Consider the following 22,719-nt stretch of genomic DNA (forward strand, 5'->3'; position numbering starts at 1 on the left):
TGAGTCATTGTTTAAACGTCTGGTTCAGTCTCATTGCTCTCATGGGGTCTTTTCAAAATGAAAAATGAAATATTAAAATCTAGTGTCTGCTCCCTGCTATGCATCAAAACTCTCAGACTTTACAGCTCCTGACTAAGAGTAGAACTACATAAAAGGACTTATTGGACCGAATTACATTTGCCAGGTGTCCGGAAACACAAATTCATATCTAAATGACGAACTAACACACCAACTGTGATGACAATGTTGTGTTCATGACCAGGACTGATTATTATTTAGGTTTAGTTGGGTTTGCTAATGTGATTGCATGATTCAGGTATTGTAACAAGTGCATATAGAGCACACTACAGTAAATGTATGTGTGAAAAGTAAAGCCAACGCACAAGTGCCTGCCATTTTTTCTAATGACCTTCAGGGGGCGACTCTTTGGTTGCAACATGTCCAATTGTATGAGAGTCTATGAGTAAATGATTTCTTATTAGATTTTCCATTTCATTTTTCAAGCCTCAACAAATGTTCAGGCTTAAAAACATTAATGCAACACTTTACATCTTTTTGAGTCTTTTTGAGTGCTGACAACTTCTAATGAAATTATGGGAAATCATGTTCAACCAACAAACTAAGTTAGTGGAAAAAAACGACCAGTTAATTAGTGATGGGTAGCACAAACATGAACTCAACATGTAGAAAAAAAATCATGTTTTCAAGCCAGTTTAATTATTCACTCCAACTTCAGTTTTGTTCTGTATCAGTTAATATATTATTTGTTACCATGTTGAGTTTAAAATGCATTTAATATTAAGTTAGTATATTTAGCACAATTATTATGCAGACACAGCTGATCAAAACAATGTTTGCAGCTTAAAAGGTTTATTTAAAGTCATAAATTAGATTTGTTTAATCTCATAAACCTGCATTTAATTAAGTGGTGTAATTACTTTATAGAATGAAAACATCGCAATGTTTGTTTAATAAATATTTCGAGAAAAAAGATCAGAAAGCAAGTTATGTTTTAGAGCATGGCTACCTTATGATTGACAAGCCGCTGGAGTAAGGGCAAGCTTGACAAGTTTTGATTTAAAAAAAACAAGATGGCAACGGCCAAAATGCATCAAGCCTTGAAAACAGTCCTCCACAAATGAATGAGTGATGCCATGGTGGCTATGCATCTCCTACATTAGATTAATGATAATAATTGAATGAACCACAATTATGATTGCTGCCTTCATCACTTTTTTGACCCCTAGATACTTAATTTTGTACGTTCTGTGCAACTTGCAGCATTTCTATCTTTTATTTTCTGTATTTGCATCATTTTTGTTACACTCCCAAGACATCGTCATACTGATGAAGATGTTTGCTTCACTAGCTTTATAGATTTTGTCTATTTGCATGTGCTTCAATCTCTCATAGCCAAGGGATGAAACTCTTCAAAATATATATTTCCTTCAAAATGTGACAGTTACGCTTAGTCACATTCTCATCCAATCTTCGTCACGGTTGTAATCAAAGTGATACAGATAAGACCAAAATATTAGACATGGGCCGAGCAAAGGCAAGCCTCAGTTCATGTGCACCAGCTTGTGTCTGTTTTATTCACAGTCACAGTATTGCAGAGTCGTGCTCCTCCTGCGCTGTGATCAGAGTAAATTACTTTGACATACCAGAGGAGGCCTCAGATTTCTTTGTTCTAGACGTGAATGTTTTGTGCTTACAGTGTAGTATAGTTGAAGAAGATGGGGATAAGAGGCAAGAATACAGTGATTGAAATTTTCAATCTAGGCCTGAACAGCAGCGTGAGAGGAGATGAGATGCAAACCAAGCGTCCCATTGGGGAGAACGATATGGATTATAGGATCCCGCTGGTCTACAGAGACACGGGCAATCTCTCAGCTGTTTGATATCCTCTTGTATTCTGTGCTTGATGCTACTGTATGCTTTTTACTCACCCTGAAGAATATATGATGACTATGATCAATGTTTTATTTTTTATCTCTGACACCTTTTAAGGAGTGGGCCCTTATTTTCTGGGGTTGCAACCCCTGGAGAGTCTTTGCATTGCATTGCCAGCCCTGCAGCATGTTGTAAGAGGTTGTGCATTTCTGGTTATGGATCCCAGTGGCATAATGAAATGCATTTCGTATTGAACGCCAGATGAGTTTCCCGTATCTGTGCTCACGTACATGGATGCCCATTATGTTTTATATGTGCTTCCACATTTAACTGCACCCAAATTCAGGCCTGCATGTAGTTTTCACAATGTTTTTTAGCAGTAGCAAGTTTTTTATACAGATGTGTGGCCGTGCATACTTTTTGTCGAGTGAAACTGGCCACAGATGGCTCTGATGTAATCTCTACAGTACGTTGCCAATCATGCCGCACAGAAAGAAGGAAAAGACAGCAGCCAAGGTCACAAAAAGGTGGATTTTATGGGATTATCAAAGGCTTCAAGTTCACGTGGACTGAGTAATCTTTCTTTAATATTGATTTTTTACTCTCATTTTTTTTTCACGAGTGGACCCTTAACAATTTATGGTAGCGGACCAGACCCAACAAGGAGTTATGTTCATTCCAGTTCTTACACGCACACAATCACAATCTCTGCAAGTGTGTCTGGGGATTAAACAAAGCTGGAAGCACATGGATCATAGCTCCAATGTACACGGTTCAGGTGCAGCTTAGTCCCAACACATCCGCCTCCAGCCGCGGGCGCCTGCTGCATCGAGCAAACAGGACCTTGACTTTCACACTTATGTTTCACTTGATCACTAGGTTTAGATGCACACCAGAAGCCAAGTTATTCAAAGAAATCGTGTTGCAGCAGAAAATCTGAGAATTTGCCGACGTGCACTGAAATAAGCTGGTTAAAATGTGCAAGATGTCTCCTGAACAAACAGAGCTTTTCCTTAATTTATGAGAGACGTTAATGTTTTTTTGTCTGAATAAATGTGCACCTACTGGCATATGTTTTGACTGAAAAATACTCAGATTAGTCATCATTCTGTGACAGTTATTGAACATTCCAATTTCCACACAATAACCTGCAATGTAATAAAATGTTCTATTAAAAATGTGACATGATATAGCATCTTTGAAAAATCCCCAACAGTATGAAAACAAGAGAAAAGCATTCATTAGGCAAATATTTTTGATATTTGAATTCCTACAAATGTACAAATTAGTGCTCAAAATTCTGATTCTGGTTACTGGTAAATCATGTCTGAGGTCAATATATAATTGCAATATATAATTATAATTGAACTTTTTGCATCATAGTTGACATTTTTGCTGTTTTCAGGCCTAAAAATCAACATGGCCGGCTATAAACAAACACCACATGGTATTTTTACAGAAATATTTTTCTAAAATATTATATACACAATTGAGTAAAATAAAGTTGAAAGTTATTTATACAGATATTGTAGTAAACCTGTTGACATGTAATAAATCCACACTTGACTCACACACTACTTTATATTAAATAACTCAGAAAGCCTTGGAGTCTGGCGAGTCTTTTCTTCAGGAGAAAATGACATCATGTGGAGCAGGTCATGTGACCTGAACTTAACACACTTCCTTGAGAGGTGTTTTTGTAATGAGTAACTTAGTTGAAAGTGATTTCTCGGACACAGAAACAATTTGTTATTGTCCATATAAATTTGATATATTGCCAAAAAAGAAATATCTGTCATGAAAACAACAACAACAAAACAAATTTTGAATAAGCTAATTTTATTATTGTTTAGCTAATTAGAAGGTGGTTGTTATTAAATTCGGACAGTTATTTAGTTGACATTTTAGTGATATCCAGTCATTTTTTATTAATAAATGATTGTTTCCATAATAAATAATTATGGGGTTTGTAAAGACATGATCATAATTAACATAAAAGTTAGTTAGAACATTTACTTTTTACTTTTTATGAAAGTGCATGCAAAATATGTCCCATGGACTTCAGAAATCCCTCAATTATACATTGACCCTCTTACTACTTCCAAATCCATTAGTGTTTGGCTTTTTGTGCAAAAAATGTGATGCAGACTTTTTTACTTCCAAGCTGTAATATCACCAGACTCTATGATGGCATGCTGTGCTTTAAATCACATTTTGCCTCATACAGTCTTTACAAACTAAATATTTTCTTAACATTACAAACACAATAAGAACCACTTTTCCTCAACATAAAAAAGACTGTATCATATTATTTCTGTCAAAGACTTGCTAAAGTGTCTGCACTCCTGCTTTTCAGAAGATAGCATCAAGTGCATGTAGGCAAAAATGTATATTGAAACTTCAAAGAAACTCAACTTATTTTCTTTTGTATGGAACACATTCCTGAGGTCTCTCTCCTTCCTAATGGTTGTGCTGTTTCAATGGAGGTGCTAGACTTTATATTGCAGTACAAAATGAGCCACAGCGAGTAAAAAAACACCCAGAAACTGCTCGGATATCAGAGGGTTATCTTCTAAAATATTCAGGAAAAATCCGTCTCTGGTTCAAACTGTTCGATCAAACACACATCTAGTTTGAACTGAGCTGCATCTGACCGGCTGGAAGCTGATGGATGTTTGGTTTTATCTCTCCGCCACTCCGTCAGACTTTAAATAAAATGTGTTTAGTCGTCAGCTGATGAGGGTTTTGGTTCTGTGAGGGAGTTTTGGGTGAGTTGCTGGTGTTTGTCTCCAGGGTTTTTCCAGCAACATTCATATGTAGACATACTGAACAGAAATATTTCCTGCCTACTGGCAATAAAAAGTAGAAAAAATGTTCAAAAAGAGTCAAAAGGTGATAATAAGTTCAGATGAAACATCTTTGACCTCTTGAATAGACATTTTCCTTGCAGTTTATTAAGGATTCTAAAATTACCTGGACTTTAAGCTGTGTTGAAAATGGTCTATGAACCAAAACATTCACTTTGTGGTTTTTGTTTTTGTCTTTTAATTTATTCAGATTTCAAAGAAAGTAAATAATCAGCCACAAAAAAATTGAGAAATGCAGCCAAGAAGAGACTTCATTTACTTTATTTACCTTCATGTTTTATTCACTTTGATACAGTAGGTTACATTTTCCTGCCAAACAATTTCCTTTTTAAAAATCTAACTGTGGCATCTGTTTTCCAAATGCTACTGCAGACAGACTTTAAACATTGACTTTAAAATTTCATTTTACGTGGCTACCAGAAGAACGACAGCAGCAAAGAGGACAAAGGCCACAAAAAGAGAAGAAAGAACCTAATAAGAAAAATGGTGGTGATAATAGACTAACTGCTGATAAAAAGTGAAAAAAGACACTGAATGGCTGCATTTTTCCTTAAACTAATCACATTTGGGACCTCTGATTGGCAGGAAAATATGATCAAAATTGCATCTTAAGGACCTAGACATCGTGCTAAATTTGAATCCTGCATCCTACCGTTTGTTTTAAATAAATTACGCTGCTTCCTGCCTTTTATTTATTCACTGTTTTTTTTCTGACCTTGAATCGCGTCATGATCACACCTAATTTGTGTTCGCTGCCACAACCCACTTCATTTGAGCCACGTGTTTTATGTTGTATTTTAAGTCTCGAGTTCAAAATGACATCCATCCCATCGTCAACACCTTGGTGATATTCTCCATTCGGTCTTCGTCGGAACAAAAATGACTTTTCCTTGATCGAGTAGCTTGATAAGCCGGAGATTGAGAGGTGAGTGAGTTGTGTTCAGTCACTGGCTGCCATGGTCAGAGGCATTACAGCTGAAAGACTGTTGCTGAAACTAAAGAGTGAGGCGTCCTTGAGGTGAGCTGAAGCCTATTACTGAGCTATAACAACAATGAACTGCTTTAAAACAAGGATTAATGTCGTATATTAAAACGTTCAGGCATAAATCATAAATGAAGACTTGGGTACAGTTGCTGGACCCACACTGGTGTTTAATAGTTTAATTTCTAAGACTTATCGTAAAGGGTTTGATGTACAGTTTTTATAAACCATACATGTAATGTGCAGCCTTAGCACTATAGCAGAGACACACATTTATATGCACACATATGCCGTGAATCACGTTCCCCCGGCATCACAAATCCCACTTTAACCCTGGGATATGGCTGCAAATGAATTGTGTCAGCACCTCGGAGTGAGTTGAGAATATTTATCATCTTTTAGTATTGCTCTCCACGAGGAGAGGAGATAATAGATTGGATTGAATCCAGTGTGAGCGTTTCCGGTTTGCTTTTCTGACACCTCACTGGTGACCTTCTCGGTGGTGGGAGGAATGTATTTTTTTGAAGTATAAATACCCAAACTACAGTAAAAAAATATACAACATTAGAGGAAACATTCCTGCAGTTAAATACTATTAAAGCAAAACTGCAGATTTACGACCAGTAATATGCACTTATGGGTCATTCTGCAGAAAATTGGCACCTTTTACTAATCTATTTAGATGTTATTAGTTTGCTTTAAGTGTTGCTTCACTGTATAAGCAGCATTTTGTACCTGATTTGATTTGGTTTACTGATTAATTTCAGACATGCCACATTTACATTAAGGTAAAAAAAAAAATCAAACAAAACAAGAAAGAAACACAAAAATGCATTAAAATAATATCTGAAAATAAGCAGGAAGAAGTTGAACTATTATTAATTCCTACTCGCTACATGTCTGCATATCTCATATCTTACTCATTCCTATTTGCTTCAAACTGTATACTTTTATATATCTTAAGATACCCCAGTAACACCTTTACCATTACTGTGAAGTTAAAGCAACATTACTCAAAAACGGACAAACGGATTTGGATGAAATTTTCAGGGAAGGTCAGAAATAACACAAGAACCAAGTGATTAGATTTTGACAGTGATGTTCCTTATAGTCTGGATCCAGAGAGTCGCTAAAGATTTTCGTATCATTTTGAGATAGCGGCATGATGTGACTGTAACCATGACAGCAAGTCAACAATTATGTCAGCTGCCTGCTGATGATGATTGCGATCCTTCTACAAATCGACCGCTGCAGACTTATCAGGGCTTATCCATCTGAAATTATACAAAGAACAATTGATTAAACTGCAGGGGTGTTTCTGAGTCCCATCAATTCCCGCTGCCTGCTACATATTTATGACATGATTCAGTATTCGTACTTAATGTTAACACGCATAACACATGCCTGTGCTCAGCGCAAGATCATTTTGTTTGTGGGTACATCTGTATTAAATGGCCACATTCTATGGTGTCGGGATTTCTGTTCATCAATAACTAAAATAAATGCTGCATTTATACAAAAATGTGCTGCATTTCTGACAAAGCCATATGAGTGAATGAACAGCTTTGGTGGAGTTCTGCACTTTGAATGATTTTCTTGTTTCAATCTTGCATCTGAACAGTTGTTGTTGGTTATCAGGAAATAACTTATTGTTTGCTTTCAATTGATGAACAAGATATAATTGGATATATAAATGAAGAGCGAAATAATCTCTCTCACACAAATCTTTAATGTAATCTTTGTTTAGGTTGTCTTTGTGTGTGAGAAATCAAGTTCAGCCTTGTTAGTGCTGAAGCATTTAAAAGAAGCAGTTAAAGCAGGGTGCTTTATGTACTTCTCATGTTTATTATTTATAATCAGAATGTAAAAAAATCATTTCTAAATATGCCTGTCAAATCAGTTACAAAGAGCAAAAACTGTTGCATTCTGCATGAAATGCAGAGAATCGGATGTAACAAGTGCTATACAATAGAAACACTTGAGAAAAGTATAAGCGTGTGCTCAGTACTTGTGCTTTGTTACTTTCCACTGCTAATATTTCTGGCAGTGTGGTGTAGAGAATAAATAAAAATGCTTACCCACCTCTCTGTCCACTGTATTTGTCCACAGCTACACCCTCCGTGTGGTTGGCAACGGGATCAAAGCTCAGAGTGCCAACCCTGAAGTCAAAGTGAAGGGAGCCGACCCTGTAATAAATCAGATCATTGACAAGCTGAAACACATCAATCAGGTGAGACCCTGTCATCCTCTGTCCATATTTACAAAAGATTATGTGATTTTCCTGTTTATTGGATCCCTCCCTTCTCTTAAAGTCTATATTTCCACCCCTCATTCTGTCAAACATATGGTAACTGTCTCCTCAGGCAATCTGTTAATTCCCAGCGCTTCATTGTCAGTTTATGGAGCATCAGACGTCTCTTGTTAGCTGCTCATAAAGCTGCAGCCCTTTACCTGTAATTCTCAACAAAATAATTCCTTTATATCATCTTTCATATTACCGGTAAGCACTGGCTCGTAGAAAACTAGTCTCAAATGCAAAATGATTTCGAGGCAACGGAGGAAAAAAAATCAATCATTACACATTTAGAAATCCATTTGATCTGGTTTGTGTGTCTTCATATTTACAAAATTCTTTTTCTGCTCTTTGTTGAAATCAATGTAGCTTTTCTATCACCCGGTCTGCTTTTATGCACGTTTGTGCTGCTGTGGCTCCTTTCAGCGCTGTTTATCTCTCAGGGTGATGAGATTAGAACAGTTTACGGGAGCACTTTCTCTTCTGTAGCTTCAATAACAGCTGCTGCTGCTGCTGCTGCCGCCTTTGGGTTGTTGCACTGCAGCAGCAGCTTCACATGTCTGTTGCTTTGGTTTCCCAAGTGGCAGGCTGAAGGCCAGGTCATCTCTCTTGACCTCACACTGGCACCCCCTCCCTGACTAATTCACACCATCTGTGGGATGTCAGAGCACATAAATCTATATCATAACCATCGGAGAGCCCCTGATCTGCCTCGTTGACATTCACTGTGTATTTGTCTTTGCATCTTAAACGTGCTTCTCCATGTGTCCTTGTGCTTTGGGGAATTTTCCAGTGGAAAGACTGTTTTATGGGCTTGAATACTCAGAAACAGTTTATCTGCTGCACCTGCTTTACTGTAAGTACTGTGAGACAAATCAGCTCTGACAGATTATATAATAATTCATAATCTGCTGGCAGCTAGTACTTCATTGAATGTAACTTTAAATCCTCTGTTTTTCTTTTCACCTGCTATCTTTTGCATCTGCTCACATGTTTCAGTGCACAGTTGTGTTCATCTTCTGCTCTGGTAACTGTAATAATCATTTTCATCTCATTGTTAGCTTACAACCTACTTCTCTTCTCCTTGCATGATCTGACTTTGGTGACCTCTGAATTGATAACTGTAGTATTAAACCATTCACTCACTGATTGTTGATAGAATCTCATACAGTTTATCTTCATCAGTTATCTGTGTTTACTTGACATGCTGCTATCAGGTTTGTGACATATAGATGAACATGTATGTCTAATGACACAACATTTGTACATTCTGCTGTAACTTTTTAGCAAACATCCATCCATCCATCCAGCATATACAGAGTGACATTGTCGTTCATTTGGAGTTGTTTCTGCCCACAAGTTCAGTGTCGTTAATATTTAACCCTGTTTTTGGTCTCCATCTGCTCCTGAGGGAAATATTTGACTCTTTAGGTACTAAATGCTCCACTGTGTTTACTGGCTTGTTGCTAAATGTATCTGTCTGTTGTTTGGCTCTGAGCAGGTAAAGTGTCTTTTTTTGCTGAATAGATATTCCCGCTGTGGTGGGAAATGAGCTTCAGCAAGACGGTAGACTTTAAGCGAACAACACAGTTGAGTAACAATTTTCTGTTGGTCCACCACCAGCTGCCTTCACAGTAAAAAAATAGGCCTCTGATTCATTGTGAATGTAAAAATATTGATTGTAGCCAGTTGGTGACTTGTTATTGTTGAGCAGAGGGGAAGCTCCCACGCGTCTTTCCTAATTTTTGATGTTGTAATCGAGATGTGTGTGGGCCTGTTGTTATACTGGATGCAAACCATTTGAGTAGTAGTTGCTACTTTTAAAAACACACTGTAGTTTTGAGGTACTTATCCTCAGATGTATGTAACTGTAACAACTGAGCAACACCAAACACTTATTTAGAGTATTCTGCTTAGTTTAGAGAATATTTTAGGTCCAAGATGAAACTGACTGAAGGACAAAAGTAGAGTGAAAGAAAAATCCGTCTCCTACTTCAGCACCTTGGACAGCGACATGGATTTGTCAATACACAGCACAGTTGGACTGCTGATATTTGAGATCCGTCATCGGTTGTATGGATTCTCATTCAAACCTCAGTTAGAGAAATAATAAATGAGTCAGGCAGACTAGACTCATGTATTCAACAGATGGAGAGAGATAATGGCAGGTTCACAAAGAGGATATATATCTATCTCTATCTCTCTCTCTATCTCTATATATCTATCTATCTATATATATATATATATATATATAAATTAATTGTCCGTTTGGATTTAATGGATTTTCTCTTTTCTTTTTTAAGCTTCTTTGTTGTCTTTTCTTTTTTATTTGTTTTATTTTCTATCAAAATTTCATTTGAATCTTGAGGTCTTTTAGTTACACTTGCTTTGCTGTGTTTTGAAATAGAGAAATCTTGTGAACTCATTTGCAGCATCACAGGCGGTTATCAAAAGTGACACTTGGCCACATTTGATATGTAGCTTATTATCAGCTTATTGTCTCACCTGAGAGGCACATCTTTAGGGTGTGAAAAAAGATACTAAGATAGATCTGATTTGTAAAAGAAAAAAAAAAACTTCTAATGTAGTATCTCATTCACAGCTTGTACAAAAATTGCTGTTAGTTTTTCTCCAGTTTTTAAACACATTAAAATGTCTTTGTAATGTCTTACATTTCTGAAGAAATCCCTGAAACAGAACAAAGGTGATGAAAATTCCATCAGCGCCTTCTTCTAGCAACATTTGTTAATAGGAAATATGTTGAAGGTGGTTTGTGAATATATAAATAACTTTTGGAAGTAACTGATTTTAAAACAACCACAACAAAGCTTTAACATTGACTCTCTTCCAGTCTTTCAACATTAGCCAGTTGTCAGTTCACTAGAATTTAAATAGTATTTGCAGGCTTTACTCAACAAAGGCAGCATGAAACGTAAACGCATTACAGCCTTGACAGAGTTTTAAATTAAGTCGGGTTACAATGTGCACTTTTACTCCTCATTATTATATTTAATTTCTGTTATGATCTCAACATTCAGAAATTATAACTGAAAACAAAGTAGTGGTTCTTTCGATGTAAAAGATTGCCATCAATACAACCAGTTCAGCAGATTGTTAGTCATTTTTACTATTTTTTTTTTCAGGTACTTAAGCGATCAGCTCAATGTCAGTCATTTGGTCAGCTGGTTAGTTGGTCGACCATCACAACATTTTGATCGAGACCAAAATGTCTCTTCAGCTGTCACATTGATTATTATGACATCTTAAATAGCCATGAGGTCCCCTGACGATAAGTATTAATGACTTTGTTTATCCCCCACAGCGAGGCTGACATGTACAGTTTTAAGTGAGGTGTTTTTGTAGCGATTGGATTAACTGTCATGAAATGGAGCATTGACATTCATATGTATGTATCTATGTAGGTATTGTAATGTATGTATTATACAGTTTAAACCCTATAACCTTTCATGTCATGTAAAATTTTTATTCAAACAATAATTTGCTTTGTGACCAAATACTTACAAAACTAATTTATGTTTAATATATTTATTAGCAAATACCTGCTTCTGCCATAAATGTGAACTAGGATACATTTACCTGCTTAACACCAGAATGTTAGCACTGTTTATGTGAGCATGTTAGCTCCTGTGCTCGATCTGTGTTGACACAGATAGGTTATTCTGTCACGTATCATCAGATGCCGTCTGCTGAACAATCTCTGATTTGCCTGAAACTTATTTATCACAAACCGTAGGTATTCAAATTGATATCTGTAAAATTTTAGTTTGATAAATGACGTGTTTTCAGAGATACAGACTTTCTGCATGTTTGTTCAAGTGTGGAAATTTGAGGCTATGTTTAAGCAACAATATTTCAGGAACTTTAAAATGAAAAGCGTAACATTTTCACTGTGATCTCTTTGTTCCATTGATTCGAAATCTGCAATGTTAAAAAAAAAAATCAAACAATTTCTGATCATGGGTGAGTTGACTTAAACACAAATCTGTGTGTTTACTTTAGTTATCTTTGTCTAATATTTAACTCTGTTTGATGATTTTAAACATTCAAGTGGAGGAAATAGTCAAAAAATAAGAATTTGAGAAGGGGACAAACACTTTTTCATGGCACTGTATTAACAAAACATTTGATAATCCATCAACTAATTGATGTTTTCTGAGCTCCGTGTAGTAGCTGTTAACCTTGCCAGCAAGTTGATTTCTCGCGATATTTGTGAGTTCACAAATCTCTCAAGAAAGCATCTTGTACCGCTCCCGCTTTCACTGTTCGTACAGAGCCAAGTTGGCACGGGCCAATCACGCAGCAGTATTCATGTGTGGGGCGGGATATCCGGGTGTGAAGACGACAGCACTCTAGATGACACCAAGCGCCAGTAGATCAAAACAAACATGGCAACGGAGGACAACGATCGTGTAGATGCTGCTATTAAGTCAGTTTTAGCCGAATCTCGTATCGCTTCTTTGAAGGAAGAACAACGAGAGGCGCTTTGCGCATTTCTGGATGGTAAAGATGTGTGTGCTTTTTTACCAACGGGTTTTGGTAAGAGTTTAATCTACCAATTGGCTCCGCTCATTGTGAAGATCCCGCGATTGGCTAAAAACAAACCTGTCAGAGGCGGGACATACTGTTGCATTGTCCAATCCGTGCCTCTTTCCTCCGAACGGATTTGCATGGAGCGGTCCCAGATTGATATTGTGGAGTACTATCAAGTACTACACAATTATTAATCTGGCTATTGCCAGGTTAAGTAGCTGTAGCATGTCACAACAATACAAAATAAAAACACATAGAATACTTTCTGAATATAAAATTCTTAGACACAAAATTGAAAAGAAAATGATTGTTGTTGAACTTTGATAACTGAACGTTTGACAAGTTGTACCGAAAACAAACGTATTGGCATATTGTAGATGTCCTTATTTTACGTTAAGATGGTCGAGCAGCAGTTGCTCTAAAAATGTTCACATAGACGGACTGAGCTGCCTTCAGGCACCTTTTTGAGCCATAGGTCACTCGCCACTGTAGTTACACACTAATGTAGGAAATGCACATGTAAAAGTGTGCTTTGGGCTTCATTTAGAGGTGCTTAGTAGAAGTAAAATGTGAACCGTCCATCACCTGTGTAGAAAGCTGAATTGGTTAAAATGTCTATGTATTCTGTCTGATATGTGTGAAACAGGGGCAAGAAAATACAGCAAAAACCTTTTCTGTGGAAGCTGTTCACTCCTGTTTAGGTCTGTCAGGAAGCATGAATCTGACAACATCATTAGCATCATACATATAATCAGGGTAGCTGTAGAATATCACTGAAATATCAGACGAGTGTGACGCCCACTTGGAGCCTAACAACACAAATGAGGCTTCTTCTACACCAGCTTTGACGCTTTTCGGCGCAGGTGCTAGAAAAACATCACCCCCAGTTAGAAACACAAACATATCCCACCTAAATCAGCGCAAACTGAAGATGGTGTTAAGTTGGTCCCATGGAATGTGAACAACAAAATGTCAAAGGGCGACAGTGCTTCTGCTAATTAAACTGATGGAAACGCCAGAACTCTTTTGTTTGTAAATGCTAATAATACAAATGAAAGCAGTTAATTATGCAGTTTCAGCTGTCTTTCAACAAGTGTGCATGTTAGGTGTGAAATTGTCATAGATAGCAACGAAAAATAAACTGAAGTCACGTGTCAGATTGTAGAAATGTGAGTAAGGATGCATGAAAACTGAACAAATTAATATTTGTAACTTTTTAATGTTCGCCCAGTCATTGCTTCTGAATTGATAAAAGCTGAAGCTCATAAAATAATCTCTAGTGGCAGTAAATGGATGTTTTAGAAGTACATTTTCTGTCACTAAAACATCTTAAATGATGAGAAACCTTTTTAGGCACTGGTAACCAGATCTCAACTGCTCTCTAGTTTCAAGGTTTTTGCTGCCAATTTATTCCATTTACTTGCAGAGTCAATTTTAAAATTGGCCTATTTAAAGTCCTGTTCAGCATTGACTAGTTGAATGTGATGGCTGTTCAAAAAGCAGTTTATGTGGAAAGGAGAGCTCTCAAAAGTGTGATTTTTGTAGTTAAAACCTACTCGTATTGAAATACAACATTTGCCCTTCTGCACATGTGCTGTTTGCCAGATCCTTATGGTCCGTGCCAGCGCTGCCTCGAGCGCCTGCAGACGAAATAAGTCTAACGATAGTGTCCTGCTGCTGTAGGATAAATAGTGAACTTTGCTTGTTTTGTGTGTAGTCATTATTGGAAACTACCCAGATTAGTGTTCAGTGAGCTGTTCCTTGCTGCGAGCTCTTCCAGGGTTCCTTTTGTATTTTATTTCAATGAATTCAAGATGCAAATGACCAGAAATTAATCGCAGCAACATCTCCAGTACACTGAAGCCAAATTACAATTCATCACTGGGTCAAACCGATTCTCAAAGGAAAATGCTCTGTTGTGCTGCTTGTGAACCACATTGCAGTTAATAATGCACTGACTTACAAAATAATTTATTGATGCGTATGTTTTCTTCACTGTGCTACTCCAGATTAGAACAGACAGCATTCAAAATCTATAGAATTTGATCTGATGAGGGAATTATATGACTGATAATTCATTTATAAAATTTTAGGTTTCTCTTACTTGGAGGTAAATATTTTAGAAACAGTTATGGACAGCATTTTAGATGATGTTATTTCTGCCAGAAACCCTCAATAAAAATACTGTTTCTTGTTTTCATAAAGTGCAACATACTCAATTTGTAATATATGAAATGTGTTGTCAAGTATGTTTCCCATTTCTAAACGGCTCTTCTGGGTGCAATAAAAGCACTGGCAGTGCAGCAGGGAGGCCAATTGCTGACGGAAGATATGTCCATGGGCATGTAAATTCGATTGGTTATCCAATCTGATGCAAAAAAGGGCAATTATCACCCTAGGCAGAATCAGTCAGCAGAAGTATAGTGTTAAAATCTCTCCTCGAAAGACCTTTTGGGAGGAGCAGTTTTGGTGGAGAAACACAGCAAGCTGGCATGAAAGATAAAACCGATACGTGTCCAGTTAGAGACATAAAATATTTATTTGAGAAAATTAGGAGTATCTATCAGAGCACATTCCAGCTGCAGCAACCAGCAAGAGCCCTGCTGTGCTTTATTCTAGCAGTCAAAAGTTGGAGTCCTGCTGCTTCATTTTCTTCACACTGCTAATGAACTTTAACAGAAATGTTTAATTTGTATTTATGTAAATGTGTTCTGTAAAAGCAATCTGTAATCGATCACCAAATGAGGAAACGGTGGTGATTGAGGGCAGTATTGCAATATTTACATACCTTCAGTAGTTCCACAACTGTGCATCTATGGCAAAATTTCAGTAAAAAATGTTATATTAAGGTACTGCTGATGCAAACTGAACATTTACAACAGCTGTAGCTTCACAATAAAAGCCTTTAATTGGGGAAACTGAAGTTGACTCACCGGATTATGAGGTAGTCACAGAAAATGCAAAGCATTTGTCAAAGAGCTTCTGCAACTGCAGTCGTTCGTCAAAATGTACCTACAAAACAAGTCGGGTAATTTTCTACGCTTTTCGACATCGGTTCAGTTTGAAATATTGCGGGAAGTAATCGAACCAGAAGGAACAGCCACAGCGAACTGCTGGATGAAGAGCTGCAGGCGACAAGCTGCACACCTGACTTCTCAGTGAAGGAAACCAACTTTCACCTTCACTGTGTTCGCAGATTTGTGCTGCATAAAATCAGATCTTGGTTGCTCACAGAATGATGGAAAGATTCCATTTATTGCATGACTCCTTTATTAAAACAACAGTAGTTTATTTTGTTGCCCAAGGAATTCTGTTGCCAGCAGTATTAACCTGTGCAAGCTGTGTCTTCTGTGTGAATCTACAATGTAGAAAGTGGTGAAAATAATATTTATGTATGTGTGTGTATATATATATATATATATATATATATGTATGTATGTATGTATGTATATATATAATGTGAAGCTAATTTTCAACAACCTCTGAATAATAATCTGAATAATTACCAGAATGAAAACCTGGTGTCAAGTACACTCACTCATGCATTTAACTGGGCTATATGCTTTCATGTCTTGCCAGTATGGAGTGTTTGTGTTGTGTGTTCTGCATGTGTGGGTGTAGAAGTGCCTTTTTCTAATTGTTTACATCAAATAATTAGTCAAATTAGTGAAGCACATCTGATAATTAGGCAGCATTATTTGCATCAGTTTAATGCTTTGCATTAAATCACATGTGGCAATCAACTCCTTTTTATAGTTTTAGTTTGAGAACTCACCAAAATGGACGTTTATTTATTTAATTAAAGAAAAACTCATTAGGGACTCCTAATGAGATCAGGATGTCTTATACAAGGAAACCCTGCTGTCCCAAGTACCACACTTATGCTGCTGAGCCCAGACGTTGTGAAGCAGTAAATGTAAGAGAGCTAATGAGTTAACGTGGCATCTAAACTGGCTGCCTTTTAACTTCCCACTCAGTAAAGATATGGAAATGACTTGTTGTTTTCATTCCAGACGTCAATAGAGGAAGGTAAAACCTTACAAATGGCGTTGTGTCGAGGAGCTGCAAACCTTTGTATTGTACATCTGGTGCGATTCATTTAGCAGCTTGTGTGTTCACAGTCCTTGAGTCTAGTTTGCATTATCATCTCACTGGGACTTGATTTGCAAATGGGTCTGATTTGCAAATAGTCCTGATTGGCATCTCATTAGCTGCTGAAGTGCAGCACAAGTGTCAGCCGGCGTGTCTGACCTGAATTGTCATTTAACATCCATTTCAAACTGTCGCATTTTATTCCTCTGCTGTTTCGAAGGTGTTGATCGCACATGTTCTGAGCCATACAGCCTGTTCTTTCCTCAACGGGGAGCCTCAGCATGTTCTAATCATGTACTTCACTGACAATGCCGCTGTTGGAGAAGGAAACTGAGGCTGGAGGAGAATATGTGGGTGAAGAAGAGATTGAAACTGCAGCCAGTGTTAAATGGTGATTTTTTTATTTTTATTTTTTCCAAAATCTAAATATATTGAATTTATGTGTGCTTGATGAATGCCAGAAGAGGAAGTATAGTGAGTGTGTGTGGAAGGAGAGGGTTAATGGCAGCTCGGTTTATGACCAGCGAAAACATCAATTACATATACCAGTGCACACACTCATTCCATTGTACACATGAGTGGCTGTGCACATCTGCGTGTGCCGTATATTACTGCAGCAAATCACCGTTGCATCGGTGTACCTTATTAATAAGAGGAAACTTGCCTTAAAGAACATGTGCATAGGTGCATGAATGAAAGAAGTGTACACTGAAATATGGATGAAGGCAAAAGGTGAAATTCTATTACCTTTAAAGACGCCTCCATTTGGCATTTTTACAAGGATAAGAATTATGTGTCCGTGCAAATGTAGATTTTTTTTTCATGTTTTTCATCTACATATCCAAAATGCTCTTTACCAGTTCCATTTACTCGCTCCTGACCTTGACTAACTAACGGTACAGAAGCTGTTTCCAGTTTTCCCAAGGACCAAATGGAAATGTATGATTACTATTCCACAGCCGGGACTGCAGGAAAACACAAAACAGCAATGCAGCTATTGACAAATTCATCATGCAATCTGAGCGTACAAACTCCAGATTTCATCATCTTGCTCATCAGCAGCTCTTTCCTATGAATTATTTGTTGGCTCCTCTCCTCCTTGCCTGTCCTCTCCTCTTGATGTGGTAAAACCCATCAAGAATCTATAAGTAGGCCCTGTCCCTGTGTCTCTCAATCAAAATCAGGGGCAAGCAGCTCCTCACCCAGTCTGCAGGCTGAATTATTTACCAGTCATTGATGTGGTGGTTGACCAGCAGTTTTGCTTGTGAATTATTCATATCCCCTCTCCTCTTAGTCCAAAGGATTAACACTGAGAATATATTCACATTTTATTTGTTGTGCTCCTAAATTTGCATACCACAGTGCAACATTTGACTGTTATAAAAGTCCAGTTAGGGGGCTTATTTATATCCACCATCCAGGTCTCTAGATGTAAAAGAAAAAAGCTTTTTAGTGCATCTTATCCACTGCTTACGACATACAAATTCAGCTTGTTCGATTCATTCCTGTTGGTACCCAGTTAGGAATGTGTAAGGCCAGAAATGTCAGGACCGTGTCTTAATTGGAGACAAATTCCCAAACCTGCAGCATAATTTGTTTTTTAACCGACACTCATTGTGTCATTCATTATACCCAGAAGGTAAGGGCGGTAAATAAAAACATTCAAAGACAAATCCAGCTAAGCTGCATACCTGCAGATAACTTTATCTTTCTGCAAGTGCTTATAGTTTGAGCAGCAGCAGCATAATCCTCTTTGTGTAATTATCCATAAGTGATGGCATTGTAGGTCTGAAATAATGAAAAAATACAACAAAATCAGTTTTGAATGACACACTCTTTAAAATGTTAACAGCTGTGTCCTCTATGAATGGCATGAATGTGCAGTTGTGATTAAAGTGCAGTGCAAAAAAAAAATCACAACCTAATGTTTGCAGTGAAAATATTGCAAAATTTATGAAACATTCGTAATCAGTGTATTTACAGTGTTGACTGATTCGCATTCTTGTATTTAAATGTTCACTGTTGTATTTTCTCTGATATTTTCAAAGCATGAGGCTTGGATATGGTGGAATTTAGATTAAATTCTGAATTGTGGTTACGGCCCCTCTGACAGTGTTTCTCACCGCTCCTCTTTTCTCTGTTCACTCTCAGACTCCCTGAGAGTCCCTGGTTTTGTCTGAGGTTTCATCCTGTTAGAGAGTTTTTCCTCCCCGCTGTTTTCAAGGGCTCGCTCTGAGTGGAATTATTGGTGCAGTTAAGTCTTGATCTGAACATGTAAAGGCCTGGAGATGACTTACATTATAATGTGGTGGATCTAAATAAAACTGAATTGAACAGACAATGGAAAACATTTGTTTACATCATAGTTAAAGGATAAGACTGGCGTTAGTCTGCGTTTCTTTACTGTGAGGAAATGCCTTGGCTTGTTTATGACTCATCCTGGAGCCCACTTCCTCCTACTGAAGACATTTCTACATTAAAAACAAGTAATTACTATGTACTCTATTTTTTTTAGCCAAGTAATTCCATATAATAACTTGGCACTGTCAATTTGAGCAAATATTAGCCAATCAGGAATAAATTTGCTCGGGACTATTTTGAACCTCAGATGAATATTTATGGCAGCAGGATTATGCAAGTAGGAAGTCTCGAAATGTTCATTGCAATGAAGAACCGTGTCATCCAGTGACAGATTTTGTGCTGACAGATGTTTAAATAGTTTTCAAAGAAAAATCCAGCTCTGTTGGACCGACTCAGGACTAAACTAGCAGGATCACTTCTTGTGGGATTTGCCAGGAGAAAAGACAATATACTGTAGCGTATCAGCACTTTTATCCTTGATTTTCTCTAAGCAAATGTTGAGTCATAGCACAGCTTAATTTGAATGATGATAGTATCCTAAAATTCACATTCGCTGACCTGCTGCCTTTTCGCTGCTGCTGCACTCGGTCTGGATAAACACACTGTCAGTGGTGCCGCTTAAGAGAGCGAGATGGGAAATGACATTGCGTGTCTTGGGAGCCGACTCTCATCCTGACACTTTCTGCCTTCTGACTGGCAAATATGATCACTGGAAGATCTCTATCCCCCACCCACTATTTACAGATAGTAGAACGTGTTCAAAGGGAATATTAATGAGCTTAAAATTCCACACGCTGCTCGATTCATCTCTTGGCTCTGTGAAGGTGTGAGTCATTTTGCCACACGACACCCTGCATCTCTTTAGGAAACGTACCCTGAACATAATCAGCAATCTGACAATGAATGCACGCTTTAACTCGTCACTGGCGGTTCAGTCGAAACTTTGGGGTTTTGGTTTCTGGGAATAGAATGTTAACCAGAGTGGTTGCGTAGGTGGGATAAATATAGTGATGTTGCCCTTACATTTACAAGCTGCACTAACATGGCAGTCACCTTGTTCCATTACTCTAGACGCAGCTACAGCACCTAACTTAATGGTGTGAGGTCACAAATTTTACTTGACAGCTGAGTGAGAATTTTAAGCATTACACAACAGCACAGTGACATTTTCCTTTTCTTCTTTTTGTCGCATACTGCATGCAGAAACAATGATTTCCTGTTTATAATGGCTGTATACAGAGGTTAAACAAATGTATTCACAGCCAAAAATACATGCCAGAGTCTAATTATCCTTTTTTTTCTCTTTTACCTGCTTCAGTTTGTTTACTCCAGAGGCACATCCAGATATCTGTGTTAATAAAACTGTTGCACTGTATTGCTCCCAATCTTGCACAAGAAATAAAAAATATACAACAACAGATAATTAAGTGATACCTCAGAAAATTCACAATGAACCCAGAGCTGCGTACTTCACGGTTTTAGTGTCTGTGTGTGTGCGCACGCATGTATGTTTGTGAGTAGCATTCATTATTCTGACTACCTGTGGGGAGAAACTGTCTCTGAAATGGGAGGTGCGTGATTTAATGCTCAGGTAGCGTCTTCCAGATGGCAAGAGAAGGGGGGAAAAAAAATGTGTGTGTGGGCCGGTTGACTGGTGTCCTTGATGATGCTTTGGGCTTTCCTTATGCAGTGGGTAATGAAGATATCATACAGCCGTAGCAGGTCGGTGCCAGTAAATTTTTGATGCTGGCTTTACTGTGTTTTGCTGCAGTTTCCAGTGCTGAGCAGTCAAAACTGCCAAACCGTATACTGTGATGAAGCCTGTCAGAGTATACTCTCTATGGTGCAGCGATGAAAGTTAAGCCAAGCCTCGGTTTCCATGCCAAATCTTTTGAGACGCCTCGCGAACCGCGGTCTTTGTTGTGATTTTCTGAGCTGCTGGAGGAAGCAGCTGGTATTATGAAGAAATTTGTGATGTGTACAGCGGTGAGTTTTGGGAGTTTATAAAATGTGACAGGTGGCCGGGGCTGTTTTCAGAGTGGGGACTGAAGGTTACCTAAGACAGAGGAGGGATGAATATACGTACACGTGTGTGCCAATTAATGACATCTATATCACAGAAGGAGCAATAGGTCAGAAAATTTAAATCAGCTCTAGTAATTTTATATGAAATTAATATGTAATTATAACAATGGCAACTCAGTGAGACTCCACTTGGGTGCAGGAGTGATTTAATGCTCGTAAAGACACATTTGTAATTCTGTAACGTTTAGCAGGTGCAGTACTCACAGTGTCAGTCACCTTATTATGGTGTGTTAGGATGCTAACGTTTGCTTATTAGTGTCTAAGACAAATCACAGTTGAGGCTGGAGGGAATGTTTAGCAGGTATTTGGTCACAAACGACACTATTGGATAGAGTGACATTTTGACCTGACGGTGACACTAGAGGAAAGATCTGGGGATCACCACAGCCATTAAAATTCAAGCTCAGGGCTAAGTGGATAGCTTGCAATGAGAATCCATCCAATATTGATATTTCAGCCAGGACCAAAATGGTGAAAAGATTGGAAAACCCTTTTTTATCCTCAGTGGACGTAAAAGAGTTGTCTGAAACAGAAAATCTTAGCTACATGCAAGTTTTTTGTTTTTTTTAATTATGTCGGCAGTAGAGAGGGTGCTGCCAGGTTGTGTTGTGAGTTTCAGTTACAGTGATAAAAAATGTTTTATACATTTTGTTAATTCGTAAGGTGATGAAACAAAACAAAAAATGAATTTAAATAACTTTTTAAATGTCATTTTGTGCCTTAAGCTCGGCCCGTATGATCACGTTTTGTAGCAGAGCCAGTCATTTTTTGCTGCTTTGATTGTTTCGTCAAAGATGAGGTTTTCTAACTTCCTTAATCATGAAAGCTATTTCTAAATTGCTGCAAGCCTGTGATTACACAAATCACTAGATATTGTGTTTCTGACTAAATGCACCATGGCAAAATTTACATAAAAAGAAAACAGTATAAAATCCTTCTAGTAAACTTTCTATCTTTTGCCCTTTGATGCTTTTTGCCATGAAGTCCCGGTCGAATCAGAGAGTAGAGTTACTTAACTCCAGCTGTTCAGTGTTGCACAAAAGGAACTTGTTCGCCACTTTGCTTGACAGTAAAATTGTTGCTGCCATAATTTCTGCCCCTCGTCAATGTCAGAGTCCCATTAGAAGCAGTCAGTCGGGCCACAGCTCTCTTTATTTGCAGTTGGTTGGCATTTTTCTGTACAGTGTTGGAGCTCATACTTATGATGTGAAAGGCCTGTATTGCAGCTATTCTTCCAATCTCCTAGTTGCGTGACAGAATTGTTCAACGACAAACACAAGTGTATTGGTGCCATAGAGATGGTCACGACCATACATGCGTTGTAACAAATATAAACAATTTTTAATAGATGAGCAACTGAGAAAAATGGAAATTTGATTGTTCCCATGTTACTGTTTTTAATGTTTAAACTGTAAGTTCAGTGGTCTTTGATTAATTACTCCCAATTAGATGTGTTTTAATGGAACAGATGGACAAAAGTGTTCATTAACAGTGAAGAGCAGCCGCAGAAAATTAGCAGAGAAAATGAGAACTGCAATATATTTTATATATAATAAAACAGAGCAGATCAGAGGTGAAGGTTTATCTGTCAGATA

The 22,719-nt window shown here is 37.7% G+C and overlaps 1 protein-coding gene across 1 annotated transcript in view; it reads left to right on the forward strand.

The window, feature by feature from the left end:
* Positions 1-22,719, forward strand: part of gpc5a (glypican 5a) — a 141,917-nt gene that overhangs the window by 60,790 nt on the left and 58,408 nt on the right. The window contains exon 7 of the mRNA XM_022191554.2: positions 7,852-7,972. Within this exon, the coding sequence (XP_022047246.2) occupies positions 7,852-7,972 (121 nt within the window). The remainder of the gene's footprint in view (positions 1-7,851; positions 7,973-22,719) is intronic.

Source organism: Acanthochromis polyacanthus, chromosome 2, assembly GCF_021347895.1.
Source record: "Acanthochromis polyacanthus isolate Apoly-LR-REF ecotype Palm Island chromosome 2, KAUST_Apoly_ChrSc, whole genome shotgun sequence".
Classification (NCBI taxonomy): domain Eukaryota; kingdom Metazoa; phylum Chordata; class Actinopteri; family Pomacentridae; genus Acanthochromis; species Acanthochromis polyacanthus.